General features: G+C 30.6%; 12 protein-coding genes across 12 annotated transcripts; 1 reads left to right on the top strand and 11 right to left on the bottom strand. All coding sequences in view use genetic code 12, as the record gives it.

Annotated features, from left to right (window-relative positions):
* Nucleotides 1–75: 75 nt before the first annotated feature.
* Nucleotides 76–1,548, bottom strand: DFJ63DRAFT_336996 (uncharacterized protein; the record flags this gene model as incomplete). Its single annotated transcript, XM_064908466.1, has 1 exon — nucleotides 76–1,548. One exon carries the CDS (start codon nucleotides 1,546–1,548, stop codon nucleotides 76–78), a length of 1,473 nt encoding a protein of 490 aa, XP_064760455.1.
* Nucleotides 1,549–1,864: 316 nt separating this feature from the next.
* On the bottom strand, nucleotides 1,865–2,230 carry DFJ63DRAFT_336995 (uncharacterized protein; the record flags this gene model as incomplete). The annotated part of the gene is made up of 1 exon (XM_064908465.1): nucleotides 1,865–2,230. The coding sequence occupies one exon, from the start codon at nucleotides 2,228–2,230 to the stop codon at nucleotides 1,865–1,867; it is 366 nt and encodes a 121-aa protein (XP_064760454.1).
* Nucleotides 2,231–2,951: 721 nt separating this feature from the next.
* On the bottom strand, nucleotides 2,952–3,362 carry DFJ63DRAFT_314879 (uncharacterized protein; the record flags this gene model as incomplete). The annotated part of the gene is made up of 1 exon (XM_064906447.1): nucleotides 2,952–3,362. One exon carries the CDS (start codon nucleotides 3,360–3,362, stop codon nucleotides 2,952–2,954), a length of 411 nt encoding a protein of 136 aa, XP_064760453.1.
* Nucleotides 3,363–3,650: 288 nt separating this feature from the next.
* Nucleotides 3,651–4,064, bottom strand: DFJ63DRAFT_314878 (uncharacterized protein; the record flags this gene model as incomplete). The annotated part of the gene is made up of 1 exon (XM_064906446.1): nucleotides 3,651–4,064. One exon carries the CDS (start codon nucleotides 4,062–4,064, stop codon nucleotides 3,651–3,653), a length of 414 nt encoding a protein of 137 aa, XP_064760452.1.
* Nucleotides 4,065–4,474: 410 nt separating this feature from the next.
* Nucleotides 4,475–5,538, bottom strand: DFJ63DRAFT_336992 (uncharacterized protein; the record flags this gene model as incomplete). The annotated part of the gene is made up of 2 exons (XM_064908464.1): nucleotides 4,475–4,994; nucleotides 5,201–5,538. The coding sequence occupies 2 exons, from the start codon at nucleotides 5,536–5,538 to the stop codon at nucleotides 4,475–4,477; spliced, it is 858 nt and encodes a 285-aa protein (XP_064760451.1).
* Nucleotides 5,539–5,778: 240 nt separating this feature from the next.
* Nucleotides 5,779–6,243, bottom strand: DFJ63DRAFT_336991 (uncharacterized protein; the record flags this gene model as incomplete). The annotated part of the gene is made up of 1 exon (XM_064908463.1): nucleotides 5,779–6,243. The coding sequence occupies one exon, from the start codon at nucleotides 6,241–6,243 to the stop codon at nucleotides 5,779–5,781; it is 465 nt and encodes a 154-aa protein (XP_064760450.1).
* A 386-nt stretch (nucleotides 6,244–6,629) lies between these two features.
* Nucleotides 6,630–7,037, bottom strand: DFJ63DRAFT_336990 (uncharacterized protein; the record flags this gene model as incomplete). The annotated part of the gene is made up of 1 exon (XM_064908462.1): nucleotides 6,630–7,037. One exon carries the CDS (start codon nucleotides 7,035–7,037, stop codon nucleotides 6,630–6,632), a length of 408 nt encoding a protein of 135 aa, XP_064760449.1.
* Nucleotides 7,038–7,404: 367 nt separating this feature from the next.
* DFJ63DRAFT_314873 (uncharacterized protein) lies at nucleotides 7,405–7,818 on the bottom strand (the record flags this gene model as incomplete). The annotated part of the gene is made up of 1 exon (XM_064906445.1): nucleotides 7,405–7,818. One exon carries the CDS (start codon nucleotides 7,816–7,818, stop codon nucleotides 7,405–7,407), a length of 414 nt encoding a protein of 137 aa, XP_064760448.1.
* A 387-nt stretch (nucleotides 7,819–8,205) lies between these two features.
* DFJ63DRAFT_336988 (uncharacterized protein) lies at nucleotides 8,206–9,865 on the bottom strand (the record flags this gene model as incomplete). The annotated part of the gene is made up of 3 exons (XM_064908461.1): nucleotides 8,206–8,480; nucleotides 8,870–9,037; nucleotides 9,289–9,865. The coding sequence occupies 3 exons, from the start codon at nucleotides 9,863–9,865 to the stop codon at nucleotides 8,206–8,208; spliced, it is 1,020 nt and encodes a 339-aa protein (XP_064760447.1).
* A 400-nt stretch (nucleotides 9,866–10,265) lies between these two features.
* DFJ63DRAFT_336987 (uncharacterized protein) lies at nucleotides 10,266–11,327 on the bottom strand (the record flags this gene model as incomplete). The annotated part of the gene is made up of 3 exons (XM_064908460.1): nucleotides 10,266–10,522; nucleotides 10,882–11,097; nucleotides 11,300–11,327. 3 exons carry the CDS (start codon nucleotides 11,325–11,327, stop codon nucleotides 10,266–10,268), a joined length of 501 nt encoding a protein of 166 aa, XP_064760446.1.
* A 227-nt stretch (nucleotides 11,328–11,554) lies between these two features.
* Nucleotides 11,555–13,253, top strand: SMF3 (putative divalent metal ion transporter; the record flags this gene model as incomplete). Its single annotated transcript, XM_064905502.1, has 2 exons — nucleotides 11,555–12,296; nucleotides 12,387–13,253. The coding sequence occupies 2 exons, from the start codon at nucleotides 11,555–11,557 to the stop codon at nucleotides 13,205–13,207; spliced, it is 1,563 nt and encodes a 520-aa protein (XP_064760445.1). The 3' UTR covers nucleotides 13,208–13,253.
* Nucleotides 13,254–13,283: 30 nt separating this feature from the next.
* DFJ63DRAFT_336985 (uncharacterized protein) lies at nucleotides 13,284–15,188 on the bottom strand (the record flags this gene model as incomplete). The annotated part of the gene is made up of 1 exon (XM_064908459.1): nucleotides 13,284–15,188. One exon carries the CDS (start codon nucleotides 15,186–15,188, stop codon nucleotides 13,284–13,286), a length of 1,905 nt encoding a protein of 634 aa, XP_064760444.1.
* Nucleotides 15,189–15,385: the final 197 nt, after the last annotated feature.

Below are 15,385 nucleotides of genomic sequence, written 5' to 3'. Positions count from 1 at the left end.
TTAATGATAAACCAATTATATATATAAAGTAAAAGTCATAAAAAAGGATGAAAAAGTAAGGTATAAAAAGATAAATTAAAAAGAATTGGCAAGTAAAGAAACACAAGAAATTGTAAACCATACATTGTTAGCTCCAAATACAACTGAACCAATTAAATAATTAATCGTTAAAACTGGGATTATAATAACTTGGCGTAATGAAAGGTTAGCAATTCTCTCTCTGGCATAATCTTCAAAAGTAATCATCAAGTCTTCTACTAATACATCAATGTGATTAAGTGCTATTGATTGGACTTCAATACCTAAAGGATGAATTCTATAGATGAGATTACCATTCACATATCTTGAAATAGTTGTTTCGATAGTAATACCATCATCAGAATCAATGTCTTCATCGTCTGCATAATGAACTTCATTTCTAGTAACCTCTGGTTCAACATTTTGTATTTCAGGAGGAGTAGGAACATTCTCATCATTAGCATTTACCCCTGTTTCATTATTGAAAACTCTGGTATTAGAGAATACTTGACGAAGACCTCCTAATGTCAAAGTATTATTATTTTCTTGACCTGCTGAAATTCTTCCACTGGTATAAATATCATTAGCCATACCATCAATATCTTGCATCATTAAATCTAATTGATTGGTAGGAACATGGTCACGGTTTGGTACCTGACGTTCAATTGGAGGATTTTCTGAAGATGGGAAAGTATTTAAAATATCAGATCTACCTCTTAAAGCTTGTGGAGAAAGAATTGAACTGATTGATCTACCACTATTGATATCAACGACACGAGGAAAGTCATAATTTGGAAAATTAGAAATTATATTTCTAGATCTATTTCCATTTTCATCACGGTTTTCTTCATTTACAATTGGTGGCAGTTGTGGTTGTCCATCAGAGAGAAATGAAAGAAATCCATTCATATCAGTTTCGAAGGGAATGTTTCTTAATCGATTCAAATGATGAGATTCTGAACCTCTCAGTTGATAGACTAATCGAGAAAGACCAATCGTATCACCGGTTTCACTAAAAATATCATCAAGAACATCTTCTTCTTCTGCATCAACAACAACATATTCTTCTTGTTCTTCTTCTGCTGAACCATATTGAGATTCAGACTCAGAGTCTAGGCTGAAATAATGTTCGTCAACATAAGACAATTCATCACCAACTTCAAAAGATTCTTCATCAGAACCAATATAATCAGTATCAATTTCAGTAGAAGACAGTGTTTCTGAATTATTATCATCATCAGCATTTGCAAAAATACGATTAAGAGCTGCTAAATCTCTTTGAACAGAAATTTCAAAATCGGAATCATAACTTAAGTTTCGAGCATTAAGTTCACTTTCTTCAAATGTATTTTCATCTAAAAATGTTTGAAGAGTAGTAGATTGTCTTCCATAACTTGGTCTAATAGGGAAAAATCTAAGACCTAATTGATTTTCTTCATTTTCAAGTTCTGGTTCAACAAATCGATTTGAAAATGGATTGTTATTCATGGCTTGGGCAATAATTGGACTTAAAAATGGATTATTACTCATAATAACCTGATTGATTAAGCTTTATTGATAATGAAACAAGAAGAAAAAGTGGTGAACTTTTGAATTTAAAATGAAGAAATAAAATGGGATATTTAGCTTTGATCATTGTAAGAGATCTGGTATCAGTCCATATCGATGTTATGCTGCTTTTAAGGAAACTAAAATAAAAGGCAAGTAAGATTGCAAAATATTTTTACCATGCGCATACTACACAAAAATCTAAATCGAGTAATTATAATTATAATTATACATTATACATTATACATTAAACATATCAGGAGAAATATAATGACCATTCTTATTAGCTTATTCTCACTTACATCTTTACAAGATACATTAGTAGAAAGTAAAGACCAACCCCGAAAATTAATAACCCGCTGAAATACATAAATAGAAATTTTAGATTAGGTCTATTCTGGGTTAAATTTTCAGGATCAACTCCACCAGCATTAGCTCTTACCGATGCAAGAGTATCAGTTAACTCGTTGATTCTTCTATAAAGATATAGTATATCAACTTCAAGATCTGAAGCTTGACGTCTTTCTGGATTCAAATTAGACCCAACTGCTTCAAATTCAGGAGGTGGTGTTGATGGTATTTCATTAGTGGTATTATCTGGATCTATGGAAACGTCTTCAAGAGGGATCCTGGTATAGTTGTGAGATTCTTTTCCTGATGACATTGATAGTTGTGATAAAGCAGAATGATTGTATCAATATTATCTATATAGTCAAATATAATTCGAATGGCTCAAATCTAAATTGATATCAGTGATGAGAAAGTCGTGCACCCCTTGTCAATATGCAAAGTATAGCCTTAAATTATTTACCTACAATTTCTAATTACATATTATAAGAAGTTTATAAATATATATTAATCATATTATATTTTAATTTAAAATATCTTGAAATACATTCTATAAGAGTTTAAAACCATTATGTATGTGAAATCCAATTAGATTGGAATAATTATATTTGCAAACAAATTTTTGCGCACACCATATGGAAGCGGTATTAATAAATATGATTGAAAAATTTAGACTAACCAATGTGATGATATTTGCTTGTAGTAGTGTTGATAACTTGTTGTAACTTCTTTCATAGTACTCTTTCTATAAATAAAATGATAATAATAACTCTACTTGTAAAAAGCAACCTTTAACATCTTTCAATATTTTCATCACTTTTGTGGCAGCAACAAATGATTTTAGCAGCTATAACTTTATTTGACTACCAAGCCCAATTAAAGTCACTTTACCTTCATACCACAGATCTTAAACTAATCATCAAAACTTTAAAGTAGAAGTGTAAATCATTGTGGTAGTTATATTGGGAAGTGTCAGCAAATAAATATCAGGTACTTATTTTTGGGTGTACCCAACCCTTGGCCTTATATGAATGGAATCAATTAGAACCTGTACATGCTGGAGTTGAATTCTTATTCCAAATATGTAACCAAACCATGAACCAAACAAAAAGCATAGTTAAAAGTACAACCCCTGTAAATGCTTTCAAGAAATTCTTAACAAATTCTCTATCCAGTTCAATACTTCTCTTGTGTCTTAAACTTTCAAGATCGATATTACCAGGAGTGTTAGATTGTAATAATTCAAGTTGATCATAAATATCATCTATATCTTCTCTTATCTCAGATAATTCATCTTCCAACATTGAGTCTGTTTCTTCAAACTGAGGTGGTGGTGAAGGTGATGTGGAATCTGATGTCTTATTCTTGGAATCCTCCTTAGAAGTACTAAAAACAACTTTGAGGGGAATACTGGTACAAGGAGGATGATTCTTATGATTTGAACTCATGATGATCTAATATATTGATGGATTCAATTGACTGTAGAAGAAACAGATCAATTCAAATTCAAATAGACAACAGCGGTAAAATTGAACTATTTATACGTCGCGTATAAAATTATTTCCTCTACATTGTATTTCATGAATTAGAAATATATTACAACTATATATTAACAAACTTGAATAAACCCCAACATCTAATAATCTACTACTGAACTTCCTAACTTAATTGTAAACCACTGTAAATATTTATTTAGTAAACATATCATAATTTTTCTACCTCAGTTTAACTGTCATTTAACTACTATGTTTCAGATACCAAAGTGATAACAATGTTGCAAACGTTACAAAAAACGTTAAACCAAGTAAAATCACTATGAAAACTATGACAAAGTTCTTCAAGCATTGTGGGGTACATTCTATATCACTTGTTCTGACTGGAGTTTGAACTAAACTTTCTGGGTCAACTCCACCAGTACTCGATTTTAATGATGCAAGAACTTCATGAATCTCATTAATACGTCTATAGATATTAGATATCTCAATTTGATGGTCTGAATAAGGAAGTCTTGTGGGATTCAAATTTGACCTCCCTGCTTCAAATTCTGGAGGTGGGGTAGAAGGAACTCCATTTGATTCTCTATCTGGTGCTGTAAATATATCTTCAAGTGGAATACTTGAGTAAGCATGGGAATCTTTACCTGATGCCATTGTTAGTCTTGGTAAGCAAGAAGAAGCCTATTGATGTAAGATTGTAAATAAAAAACATCGAATGGCTCTAAATCTTAATTTATACACTAAATGACCACAAAGTCGTGTACTCCTGTCAATATGCAAAGTACTGCCTTCTAGAGTTTACTAACCAACTTTAAAATTTATTTTAATTATAATTTTACCAAGTTTATAAATATATATTAATCATGCTACACTAATGTAAAACACTTCTGGATACGTTCTATAAGATTTTAAAACTATTATGTATGTGAAATCCAATTTGATTGGAATAATTTTAGTTGCAAATAAATTATTCCGCACACCACATTAGGGAAGCGGAATTAATAATTATTATTAGAATGAATATATTTATTCGTTATTAATTTGTTTCATGTCGTTCTTTTATTTTATCTTATCTTTATAACATCAATTAAAATACCTAATATAACCAATACTAAAGATGTAATAATAAGAATCAGAATTGTAAAAAGAATACAAACTCCACAAGCCAGGAGACAACCTACTTTATGAGTAATTATCAAACTTTCAGGATCAATTCTTCCATCTTTGGTTTTTAAGGATGAAACATTCTTATTAAGCTCATTAATATCATTAGCAATTTTAGAATATCCCTGTGAAAGTTGTAAGAACTGGGAATTTGAGAAATCAGTTTCTGCAGTTTCTGAATTAGATGAGGAAGTTGAAGTAAAATTTTGAATAGTACTAGTTAAGTCTTGAAGAGGAATGCTAGTTTGGATTTGACCACCACTTCTTTTTGATTTATATTTATCATTCATCATAATATAATCTATTTGTAAATTGAGTGATGATTGAACAAATGAAAAATGTAAGGAGATATTAATTTCTTTCACTTTATGATTGGTATCACCATAAACATTAGCAGAATAAAAACATTTTGCAAGTAAACTGTATGACGAACAAATTTTAGCAGCTATAATTTCATTTGTTTACCAAACTTAAAACACACAGATTTTGGAAAGTAACCTTCAAATTGTAGATAAATCCTTCTGGTAAACATTATATTTTTTGGGTGTACCAACCCTTGGTCATAATTTGTATGGAATCAAATAGAAATTTCGACATGAGTTGAATTATTATACCAAATTTTTAACCAAACAATAACCCATATAAAAATCAGAAGAGAAATCAAAACTCCAAAGAATAATTTCAAAGCATTATTAACCCAATTTTTATCAACTTCGATCCTTCTTTTGTGTTGTAAGCTTTCAGGGTCCATATCACTAGCATTAGTTGTTAATAATTCAAGTTTCTTATTGATCTCTGTGATATCATTTCTAAGTTTTGACAATTCATATTCTGTTGTTGTTTCTTCAAATTTAGGTGGTGGAGGATTTGATGATTTATTCTTGAAATCAGACTCAGAAGAGGTAAAAAAGTCTCTAAGGGGGATACTACTGTAAGGAGGATCATTTTTATAATTTAAACCCATGATGATCTAATGGATTGATGGATTCAATTGCTTAAAGTAAAAAAAGCACATCAATATAAATCTAAATAGACATCAGCGGTAAAATTGATCTATAGAATTATTGTCCTTACATTATACATTAACAAACAAGGATGTACACTCCACCAAATGTTATTCCTAATAACTTACTACATAACATCCTAAATTATATTGTAAACCATTGTATTCTGTTAAAGGGTTGTGTATATTGGAAGTTATAAATCATGTATAAGTAGTATAATCAGAACTATAATCAGAACTATAAGCGGTCTGATAATAATAGATAAATGGAGGTGTATAATCAACTTCAGTTGAATTTTCATACCAAATATTTAGGTATACGATGAACCATATGAAAAACAATACAATCAATATAAAGATCACTAATGCCAATGATAATTGCCACCAATTAAACTCTAATGGTTTCTTTTGACCATCTCTTGTAATAAAATTTTCTGGATCAATTCCTCCAGTACTTAATTTTAACAGAGCAAGAATATTATTGATCTCTGCCATGTTTCTTTTTATTTTAGATAACTCTTCTGCAGTGATTGTATGATACGTTTGAAAGAATCCATCTTCAAGGTGAGGTTGAGGAATTGAAGGCAATTTCTTCTCTAGGGTTGAAGGAACGTCTTCCTGGGGTAAACTCATATAAGCATGACTACTACTATCCTCTGATGACATTTTGAATAGAGATATGATACAATAGATTAAATAAAATAGAAAGAGAATGGTTTAAATACTACTTGTTTCTATTTTTAAACATGATTCAGTACAATTTTACAATAATTGTCCAAATCACCAAAAGTCACTTCATATTTAAAATTCTCTTAGTTAAGAAAAAATACAAATCGATTTGCTAAAAAAAAAAGCTTAAAAATTGTTGCAATCACTTACACAAATTTGATTTCGTATATTTCATCAAAGATATCTTGTCAAGGCATCGATGTCGCCTTACTTGGCATCAAATAAGCTAATCAAGTTATGATAATTATAGTTTGGGTAGTTAAAAAAGTTGCAAAATTGTACATTGTAAATTGTATAAGCTATAAACAGCCTGCTGTAAATATTCATGATAAATTATGAGTTGAACGTTCATACCAAATGTTTAGGTATACCGCAAACCATACAAAAAACATCAAAAAAAGTATAACCACTACGAATCCCAATACTACTTTCCAACAAACACACTCGACTGGTTTATTAGGCGTTGCAGTTAAACTTTCAGGATCAAATCCTCCAGTACTTGCCTTTAACATTGCAAGAGTATTATTCATCTCTGCTATATTCCTTTTAATCTCTGCTAACTCGTCTGAAACTGTGGTTTGATTGTTATGATTATGTTTAAAAGATGTACCTTCTTCAAAGTTAGGTGGAGGAGTTGAGGGTAATCTATTACTATCATTATCTGATGCTGAAAAAACATCTTCTAAGGGTATACTAGTATACGCATGGCCGCTATTATCCTTTAATGACATTATGAGTTGAGAGATTGTATATGAATCCAGTTGAAAGATTATATGAAAATGAAAGTGGTTTACTTACTGATTGTTTCTAGTTTAAACAAGAAGGGATTTTTAAAAAGCGAATTATAAAAAGTCGTGCACAAAAACAAATATATGCAAAGACTTGCCCTTAATTAAGTATAAGTCACTTATTTTAAACATGATATAACCAGCAAGTTATGTTGATTTTAGTTGCGAAGGATGTTAGAAGTGTCGCCGATACAATAAGCTAAATCAAATTTGTAACTTATAGTGAGCATAAGTCATTCATGTAAAGGGTTGCGAAAATGTATATTGTAAATCGTATAATGGAACTATAAAACAGTTTTGTAATAAAGTATCATGATATATTGTGAGTAGAACGGACGTACCAAATACTTAGATATACCAGGAACCAAACAACAAGCATAATACAAATGATTACCACCACGAACGACAAGAATACTTTGAAACATGTCCTCTCGCAACGTTTATCTTGTTCAGCTTTTGAAGACAATCGTTCTGGATCAAATCCCCCTGTTCTAGTGTTCAACAATGAAAGCATGTTATTAATCTCCTCTATATTTCTTTTAATTTCAGAGAACTCATCTGAAGTCATATTATGATTCGTAGGATTATTTTCAAATGATGTACCTTCATCAAAGTGAGGTGGAGGAGTTGAGGGTAATCGATTAAATTCGTCTTCAGATGTTGAAAAAATATCTTCAAGAGGTAAACTCGTGTAAGCGTGACCACTACTATCCTTTGATGGCATTATGAATAAGGTATTATTGAATTGGTAGATTAAATGGAAAGAAGTGGTTTATGTAAAGATATCCATATCGTAAAGGAGAAAGGGGATTTTAAAAGTATTTACAAAAGTCGTGTAAATAACGATCTGCAATATTATTTTAAATAAGGTCTAGTTTAAATGGTTTTATACTTGATCCAATATAATCAGTCAAGTTGGGTTATAGTAGATGATAGAAGTGCCTTGAATAAATTCACCATGGTATATGCCTTTACAGATACTAAATTATCATTATCATTGTATGATCATTGTTTGAGCAGTTAAAAGGTTGCAAAAGTGTATATTGTGCGTCATAGAAAAGAATTGTAAACTATACTTTATATTGTAGTACTAATAATAACGTAGGCATATTTAGGATAAATCTTGAATAGATCTTTGATACCAAATCATTATCGATACCATAGCCCATATAGCAAACAGAACACCAATGATGATTACTATGGCAATTCCAGTGTTTATGAATTTTGCCCGTTCTAATTCAGTAAATACAATCCTTCGATTTGATTTAAGTTCCTTCTTCCTTTGTTGAATCAAACGATCAATTATTTGATCAACTTTTTCATAAATTGCATAATCCAAATCATCTAGACGTTCTGCGGTTGAAGACGAAGTGCCAGCTTCGAGATCTGGAGAAAGGGAAGAACTATATTCTGGTAATCCCTTGCTTTGATTACAAAGTTCTATACTACTGTATTGGGGTTCTTGTTGGTTGTAGATATTCAGCATTCTTAATGTATCGATATAAATCAAGTAAATTAAATTAAAGGAAATATTTCTAAGGATAAACTGTCATTTTTATAACCATTGACTTTGATAATCGCAGCATTGAGACGCTGGTGTAAGCACTCTTATGCCAATTGGTACATATTAAAGCGACACAGTTAATTTTTAATTTCTTATACTTACTAAAAGAAGTAATTTAACTACTTTAATAAATAGATCATAGTTAATGCCATAAACCCAATACCCAAAAAAAATACTGTCATACTTGCAAGCACCAGCCACACATCAATACCTTCATCTTTTTTAGCTCTTTCAGCAGCATATAAAGACTTGAATTCATTAAGGGTAGTATGTATCTCATTGAGAGTTTTAGCTAAATCAGTAATATCAATTGGTGTATGAAGTTGGTTATCATTAGGAATCTTCTCGGTATAAGTTTCATACTCCGGAATGGTTTCTTCTGTGGGTAAGCTTGTGTAGAAGTCATCGCTTTTATTTTCTGATGATTTAGTCATTATACTATACAATTGATAGTTAACACAACTGAATTGATAGAAACTAACTTGGTTAAGATATAATTGTAAATTTAAATAATTAGGAGAAAAAGGTTGGGGGATGGAATTTTATAGTCGTGTGCGACCTGGTAGTATGCAATAGATTGCCATTCACAGTTAATTATAATACATTAAATTAAACTAAGCTAAACTTTACTTAATAATTGTCTGATATCTTTGTCTAATTGAGTCACGATCTTTGATCCATGACTAAGACTTGTGTTTATAAACTTAAGACCAGTATCTTTAAATTTAAGACTTGTGTCTCTAAAATTAACACTTGTATCTCTGATAAGAGCATACAGTATGTTAGATTCCTTCCAATACTTAATCAATTGGGTCCAAACTTCCTCTGATTTATGAATAATGAATGGCAATAACTGTGGAAAGAATGTTATCAATAAACATACACCCAATATCGAAACGACAACAAGGGAAAAGTAATTAGCTATCAGTGACACAAACCTAATCCTTTCTAACGAAACAGGATCAGGAGTAGAATCATTTCTTTTAGCTATTTCACTTAAATAGATTGACTTTAACTCTTTAAGAGTATCATTCACTTCTTTAATACTTTTAACTATTTCTGAAACATCGATTGATTCATCTTTTGATTGTTTAGTTGTTTTGGCAGTTTTAGCATTTGGTGGGGTAGCTGTTCTAGATACATTTGCTTTAGCAGGTAATTTATTATTAATAATTTGAAAGGCTTGCTTTTCAGTTAATTTAGACATTGTAATAATGGGTTTGAATGGTAAGAATGAAGACAGTTATGAAATGTAAACAATGTCTAATCAATTGAAATTAAGTCTGGGGTGAAATTGATTGTAATGATAAAGTCGTGTCGGAGACTAAAATGTAAGAAAAAGCCTTACCCTTTTTACTATGTAAATTTTAAATTGCTGCAATTATACCTAAAACTAGGATTATTTAACCGTTAGATATGTTAAGTCTACATCAAGTCATGTCACGAACGAATTGTATGTAGGTAAAGGAGATATTTATTTAAAATTCAACCTCAGTATATAAGAGATGGTAGCAATAAAGCAGAACATATATAAAGATATATTAGCAGCAAGTGAAATATATCGAAGAAGGAATAAACCATTAAGTCAAGCAACGGTGAATTTCAATCTACTCTAAATCAGCTATATTTCTCATATAGTAAACAAATCCATAAAATATCAACAACAAGAGTACTGGTGCGATACTTGGTTGAATATCACGTAATTCTTCCATTTCTCTTATATATGTCTGTTGAAATTGACTAAACCTAATACTTAATTCATTAATGTCTCTAGAAATGTCTTGTAATCTTTTGAACGATTCTTGGTTCCAATTCGCTTGGTTTCTTTTATATTCTGATGAATCTGACATTGTGAAAGTTATGACTCAAGCTTCTGTATATTTTACCTTTTTTATTAACAGCTAAACACTGACAAACACCGATTATGATTAATTAGATGGAACTAGATTGAATAAAACTCAATATGAATGGAAAAAGTAAATGAATTTAAAAGATTAACAAAAAAAGAAACCATAAAATGGTAGTCTTTATACCTTTCCAAGCACCATTCTGAAACATATCTCAAACGAAATGTTTCAGTGCCTTCATATATTTTGAAATATGATAATACAGTATATTATAAAGTGAAGCTTTTTTATAATAGAATTTATATTTGGTATATGTTAGATGGTTCTATAAATAACTACTTAGTTAAGTATACAAAGGCTGTATAAATGAAAAAACTAAAAATTGCAAGAACTGTTATAGTTGCAACAATAGCTTCTGCAATTTCTGAGCTAGACCCACTATTAAATTTAGCTAGTTTCAAAGTTTCTTGTAAATTTGATATCAGTTCTGTTGCTTCATTAATATTTTCATATTTCTTACTAATTTTAGCATAATGATAAATATCTTCAAATACAGCTTCGTCTTTATAAAAGATACCAACTTCAAGATCAACTGGAAGGGTTGAATTATTTCTTATGCTTCATTTTAAATAAATATGGGAAATTATAACAACTGAATTTATAGTTTCCTTAAAATATATTTCTCTAATATGTTCATTAATGTAAATTGTTGTTGATACAAAGAGAGATTTAACAGCTAGCTCAATAGAGCTTCCTTCCATTATAGAAATATATAGAAATAAATACCAAATTACTAAGACATCCTAACAGATATAAGATCATATATACATAAAGTACATATATTTGTTGGGTTGGATACATAATGAGATGGGCTGATACAATTTAGTGTTACATCACTAAATTCGCAACTGATGGTTTTGATAACGCCAGAAAAAATAGGTGAGATTTTACGAGTAACAGAACTGAAAATAAGTAAACATAACTGGCTGGTTCATCTCAAGTTTGAAACCAGTAATACCCCAGATAGAATAGTTCGACATAGCTACAATATGTCTTTATTCAGTAACAGCTATGTGCTGAAGCCATTAAGAGTACTCAAGAAGTACTATAGCTTCATTGGACCAGGTTTGGTGGTCAGTGTGGCATATATGGACCCCGGAAATTATCTGACATCAGTTAGTTCAGGATCAATGTATAAATATAAACTTTGTTTCGTTATCTTCATGGCTAATATCTTTGCCGTCATCCTACAATCATTATGTATCAAGCTTGGTACCATCACAGGATTAGATTTGGCTGAAATGTGTCGTGCTCATTTACCTTTCCATTGGAATTTATTATTATATATTTGCGCTGAATTAGCCATCATTGCAACTGATTTAGCTGAAGTTATAGGAGCTGCCATAGCTTTGGAAATCCTTTTTGGGATTCCTTTGATTTATGGGGTCTTCATTACTGTCATTGATGTCCTTATTATATTAGTGGCGTATAAGAAAGATGGATCTATGAAACAAACAAGATTCTTTGAAATCTTAGTATCTATTTTAGTACTTGGAACATGTGTATGTTTCATTCTTGAATTGTTCAAATGTGATTTTGAACCAGGTGCTATGAAAGAAATCTTACAAGGATTCTTACCAGTTAATAAAGAAATCTTTAAAGAACAAACTGCTTTGTTTTTAAGTTGTGGAATTGTGGGAAGTACCGTCATGCCTCATTCATTATTCTTAGGTTCAGCTTTAGTTCAAGCTAGATTAAAGGAATATGATATTAAAAATGGTCTTGTCAATGGTGAAGATCTTGACAATGAAGATGATGAGTCAATCCCAGAAATTTCTCATGTCGAATATACCAATGATGATAATGTATCAATCAATTCAGAAGATCATCAAGCCCTTATTCATGATGAACAACATGATGATGAAGTGTTAACTTATACCCTTCATAAAATAAGAAGTATTTCCGATGGAGCCAAATTATTAAACAAATATAGACCATCTTATAAAGCCATCAAATACTGTTTAAACTATTCCTATGCTGAATTAGTGTTTTCCTTATTCATAATCGCGGTGTTTGTCAATTCATCCATTTTAATCGTGGCAGGTTCGACCCTTTATGGTAAACCAGATGCCGAAGATGCTGATTTATTATCAATTTATGAAATGTTATCATTCTATATCTCACCTGCTGCCGGATTATTATTCGCTTTATCAATGTTATTATCAGGTCAAAGTGCAGGGATAGTATGTACTATGGCAGGACAAATCATTAGTGAAGGATTCATCAATTGGAGTTTAAAACCATGGGTGAGAAGAATCGTAACTAGAATCCTTGCCATTATCCCCGTCGTGATCGTCATAAGTATTTTAGGTAGAGAAGGAGTATCTAAAATTATGAATTCAAGTCAAGTGGTACTTAGTTTCATCTTACCTATTGTCAGTGCACCTTTGATTTATTTCACCTCCACTAAGAAATATATGACAGTATATGATACATCGGAATTAATCCCATCTAATGATGAAACAAGTCTATTATTGAATAGTGCGGGACAATCAAGACCTAATAATGATGGATTTGAAGTTAAAAAGATCACGTTTGAAAATGGTTGGTTTTTAAAAATTGCCAGTATTATATCTTGGATTATAATTACATTCTTAAACATTTATTTAATTATTGCATTTGCTAATGGAGCTGATATTTAGACTAAACTAATTACTACAAATTAACAACGTTATTATACATATATATAATATTACACACATACATTCTATTAAAAAACTAATACCTCTTTCTTTTGTAAGTATTATGTTTCAAATTAGGTAATCTGGAAGAAGAAGTAGATGGATCTCTAATAGAACTATTTATACCACCAAGTCTTGTAGGTGGTACACCTGGTAAAACCCCATTATATTCAGATACCAATACGGGAAGTTTATCACTGAATTGTAATTTTGAAGTTAAGTCTTGAGGATTGATTTTATAAACTTGGATTCCTAAACTGATTAATTTGGTAATTTTATTATAAAGTCTAATTTCTTCATTGGTGGGAGGTAAGATATTTCTAGGATCACTTGAAAAATATCTTTCTTGTCTTAATTTATTTAATTTTAATAAATTAGCGGAAATTAATTTTTGAAGGGCTTTGGGAGATTTAACCAAGTCGGATTTCGATTGTTTGATTGATTCGAATTCAGCTTGTCTTTCGGGATCCCATTGTACAAGATTAGCAATATTGATTTCTTTACCACCTAATTTATCTATATCGATTGGTTCAGTGGTTGGTTCTTCTCCCTCTTTATCTTCAACACCATTAAGTGGTTTTTCATCTTTATTTTCTTCATCAGCGTTATCCTTTTCACCTTTCTCCACTTCCTTCACTTCTTCTTTCTTTTCCAATTTCTCAGCTTCTTCAGGAATCAATTTTGATTTCAAATAATTCAATTTAATCTTTTTAATCTCATCAAATCCAATATGATTCAACCAAATTCTACCTTTAAACTCTTCCGATATAATCGAATCTTTCAGATCAATCTGAGGTCCAAAACTTTTAAAACTATCACCTGAACTTGGAACATAAGTCACAGTAGTAGTCAATGGTTCAGAATCAACTCCCCTATTTTGAAGTAAAGTTAAAGTTGGTTTTTCATTAGCATTACTAGATTGATTTGATGCCGATGGTTCTTTAGTATTCGATACTTGTTGTTTAAATAACAGATTAGGTGGTTTAGCAATATGAGTAGAATAATTAATCCATGTAGGAACGGGTAAAGTATACCACATTGGATGAAAGAAATCACTAAGGATTTCATGAGATGTTTGTTCTAATGGAGTTGGGATTTTATTATTGACAGGGGATAAACTATCAAAAGTTGATATATTTCTGGTAGAATCTTTATTAGCGGGAATGATTTTTGATACAGAATATTGATCTGGAACCACTAATAAATTAGTATCTAATTCTGATCTTCCAATTAAAGATGAAAATAATGGTTGAATAGTTTGTTTGGCTGGAGGTTGATTTTGATGATGTTGATTATAATAAGGACCAAATGAGGATGATTGTTGAGGTTCTGGTTCTTCGGTAGTGGATATATAAGCGATGACTTCACCATTGGTTAAGTTATAAGTAGTTGATATCTTATCGAAATCTTCATTTAATTGAGTTTCTAATTCAGACTCAGTTTCATGATGAGGATGATCATGTAATATGAAATGAAATCTACTTAATTCACGTAATAATAACTCAGTAGAAAACTTATAAAAGAAATCAACATCATTATACTCTTTAGAACCCACAGCATACTTTGAAATCTCAATTGAAGATGCTATTTTAATATCATGATATAATTTATAAGGAGATTTCTCATATTCATTATTTTCATATTTATCCCATATACTGGTGGTTTTACCACTACCAGATTTCTTCTTAAGATACGCTATATACGAAGAAAGGATCAATTCGGAATCCTTTTCATGGAAATCACTAGGAATGACATTGGTCTTTAGTATTCTATGGTCCTTATCTGCCTGTTCATAAACAGTGAATAAATCAGGTAAAACGGTTGGAAAGAACGCTAGATTATTGTCAGTATATTCCATCTTGTTGGTATTACTCTCACTTTCATCAATCACACGATACATACCTTCAGCGTTACTATTCTTCCTTTCCTTCCCCTTAGTCATATTATATGATAATTCAAATGAAACTCTTGATATTTACTATCATCAACTCAAAAATCAATTTGGTCTTGTCTGTTTGTTTCCATTTTGTTCCTCTCAATTTTTAAATTTCGTCGCGAAAAAAAAAACCTCTTTTACAGTTTAGAGTAATTTACAGTTTATAAGCCTTTTACAGTTTTGAAAGGGTTTACAGTTTAATT

This window comes from Scheffersomyces coipomensis (assembly GCF_036884675.1).
Source record: "Scheffersomyces coipomensis strain NRRL Y-17651 chromosome Unknown DFJ63scaffold_6, whole genome shotgun sequence".
In the NCBI taxonomy this organism is placed as follows: Eukaryota; Fungi; Ascomycota; class Pichiomycetes; order Serinales; family Debaryomycetaceae; genus Scheffersomyces; species Scheffersomyces coipomensis.
Note: the sequence above shows the minus strand (reverse complement) of the source record. Positions and strands in the feature narration are given on the sequence as shown.